This window comes from Taurulus bubalis (genome assembly GCF_910589615.1).
Source record: "Taurulus bubalis genome assembly, chromosome: 3".
Classification (NCBI taxonomy): Eukaryota; Metazoa; Chordata; class Actinopteri; order Perciformes; family Cottidae; genus Taurulus; species Taurulus bubalis.
The window spans coordinates 23237010-23240177 of record NC_136591.1 but is presented as its reverse complement, the minus strand read 5'-3'; the positions used below and the strand labels follow the sequence as shown (position 1 = coordinate 23240177).

The 3168-nt window shown below is 40.7% G+C and overlaps 1 protein-coding gene across 1 annotated transcript in view; it reads left to right on the top strand.

The window, feature by feature from the left end:
* The window catches only part of LOC306733771 (very long chain fatty acid elongase 4-like), a 6091-nt gene extending 3157 nt beyond the window's left edge, over positions 1 to 2934 (top strand). The window contains exons 4-7 of the mRNA XM_079215071.1: positions 363 to 443; positions 1223 to 1394; positions 1557 to 1684; positions 1971 to 2934. Coding sequence (XP_079071197.1) covers positions 363 to 443; positions 1223 to 1394; positions 1557 to 1684; positions 1971 to 2252 — 663 coding nt within the window. The 3' untranslated portion in view covers positions 2253 to 2934. The remainder of the gene's footprint in view (positions 1 to 362; positions 444 to 1222; positions 1395 to 1556; positions 1685 to 1970) is intronic.
* The last annotated feature ends 234 nt before the right edge of the window (positions 2935 to 3168 follow it).

The following is a 3168-nucleotide window of genomic DNA, read 5'->3' as shown; positions in this document are numbered from 1 at the left end:
CACACAGAATACATGTAAGGCAAGAAAAGACAATAATGGATGGCATATAAAAAACTACATTAGTGACTACTTAACGTTAAGAGACAAGACAATCACTCGGTTGAAACACATTTTAAAGGTTGAAAACAAAGTTTGTATCTCAACATATTATCTCAACTAGAGCAAGTTTTTTCCTTTTAAATAAATAATGTAGCGACACTTTGTTTTGTGACACATTCACTCTCTGAGCTGCAGATTCTACTGTCGCAATTATTTCCAATCCGTGATGTCTAGAAGCTCTGAAGTTGTTTGTAACATAATATCTTAGAAAGATCAATGTCCTCGCAGCCATTTTCAGAGTTTGTGCCTTCTTTCTTCTCCAGCTCCTACTAGCCTCTAGATCAGCCGGGTACAGCTACCTATGTCAGCCTGTCAGCTACTCCAACGATGTCAACGAAGTCAAGGTAAGCTCCCTCCAACACACACATCACCTGACACATCCACGCACACACACATCCACGCAAAACACATGTTTTTAACTTTAGACAACAGCAGTAGCATGAGTGTTTCGTTTTGTCGGGGGTTAAAGGAGAAAAGACAGATTTTAAGTTGAAGTCTCAAAGGGATTTCAGTCAAAACAGGGTGTGGCCTGCTCTCACATAGGCGGGAGTAATTGGTCTCACCACCGTAACGCTCCTCCCCCGTCTCCAACCTCAGGCCTCGCTCTTTCATGATGGCATGATGCCACACCGCCGTGGATTAGAGAGCAAGCATGTGCATCATGTGCATGTGTGGATCAGCCTGCGACAAATCAAGAGTTAAATAGGAGAACACACACAAATGGTTTGTGACATATTGCTGTGGGACAGCGGGACGGCTAATAGTGAATACATCTGCAATATATGTATGTATATATGTATAAATCTACTGCATAACATACAATTACTCTTAATATAGGACATCTGAGTGATATCAAGTATTTTGTTATGTATACGAACCTTACTTTACCATATGTTTTAGATGATCTTTTCCTCAATTACGTTTTTTTTTATACCATCTACACAAATATATTTATAAAAAGTGCTCTCTGCAGTAGTGGAATAAGGTAAAGGGCTGATTAACTAAGACCTTAAGTGACTATAATGAGCACCACATCAATTTCTGCACATTCTAAAGCCTTCATCTTTATTGCGTTGAAGATGAGCTGCAATAATTCACTCCACCCTGTGTTTCATGTCTCCAGATAGCATCTGCTCTCTGGTGGTACTACATCTCCAAAGGAGTGGAATTCCTGGACACCGTCTTTTTCATCCTGAGGAAGAAGTTCACCCAGGTCAGCTTCCTCCACGTCTACCATCACTGCACCATGTTCATCCTCTGGTGGATCGGCATGAAGTGGGTCCCCGGTGGACAATGTGAGTAAAAGGATCTTAATCGTCATGACGTCCGGCTGTTGAATTCATCAGATTGATGTTGTCTTTGTTGACACTTAAAAAGAGCTGGCATTCAGTTGCATGCCAGCCATTTATAACTAACACGATGACAGCTGATGCAAAATTAATTTCATCTTTTCACAGCATTTTTTGGTGCAACCATCAACTCTTCCATCCACGTGCTCATGTACGGTTACTACGGCCTTGCAGCTCTGGGACCTCAGATGCAGAAGTACCTCTGGTGGAAGAAATACCTCACCATTATTCAGATTGTGGGTATTTTATTACAGTTTATGCATTTGCTTCTGTTGAGTGTGTTCTGTGGTGAAGTATCCTTCAAATAACACCATTTTATTAGCACTAAGTATACTGTTGTTGTTGTTGTTCAGACATAACATTGCAGTCCCAAGTCCCTGAGATATACTTATGTAGTCTATTTCAATGAAATTTCCCATCTAAAAGGTGCTTTTTATGTGCAGTACATTATAAACACGCTTCATGTTGTTTTATTGTGCCTAATAATTTGAATTGTGTGCATACATTTTGTGCGTTCAACAGATCCAGTTCCATGTGACCATCGGCCACGCCGGCTACTCTCTCTACACAGGCTGTCCGTTCCCCGCCTGGATGCAGTGGGCTCTGATTGGCTACGCCGTCACCTTCATCATCCTTTTCGCCAACTTCTACTACCACGCTTACCGGCGCAAACCCTCCTCCTCGCAGAAGGGAAGCAAGCCCGTGGCAAACGGCACCTCCGTGGTAGCTAACGGTCACAGCAAAGTGGAGGAGATGGAGGATAACGGGAAGAGGCAAAAGAAAGGAAGAGCGAAAAGGGAGTAAAGACAGAAGAGGGCTTTGCTCGGCGATACAGAAAAAAAGAAAAAAAAAGACTGTTGTTTTTAAAGGGCCAGAGAAGGAGGGTGGGTAGGGATGAACAGAAACCAGACTGGCTTCATCGTCCCTGCACGTATTGTAGAAAGATGTGATTTGTGACCAGATTGAACAGGTGAAAGGGTAGAAGTGTGTGTTTGTGTCTGTAACAGGTTTTGAGAGGAAGAGTTGGTTGTCTCCATAACAAGTACGATGCTGATCCTGTAGGCTCCGTGCTCTTCTGTCCAACCGGCTTTTGGACCGAAATAGGACCAAAGTATTATAGGACCTACAATCTGCTCAGCATCCTAGAAACTTATCAACCAAAATTCACCTCCAACTTTTGTACTCTGGATTCCAGTATTGTTTTAACCAAAAAGCTTACATAGTAGTCTTGAATATGCTAATTTATTTTCTAGTGCTCTATAAGAGTTTTAATTAGTTTAACTATTACCAACAAAACGACATGCAAATGCATTTTTTCTTGGTTCGTGGGGGTAAATTTAAGTTTACTCATAATTACAGTTGAGCAAAGTTAGCGACAGTACGACATTCTCACAACTGCCATTTACTGTATTTAAGTACTTTTTATTTACCTACTTCCCCTACCAATCCGACATGTCTGGGACTTTACATCTCTCTGCTGTCTGATTATACTATAATATAATAATATAATATACTGATGATACTGATTTAACTGTGCTGCATTTACAGAATGACATATTTTATTTGTAATCATTGTCAATTAAAAACTTGGTTTAAAAAACTTTGAGGGAGGGGGAGTGTAGTTTCCTTTATTTATGCAAATTTGTAGGTATCTTTGTTTTAATATTTTGTTATGGGTCGTCATGATTTATTTCTTTTTGCTCTGCAATGTAGCCGAGGT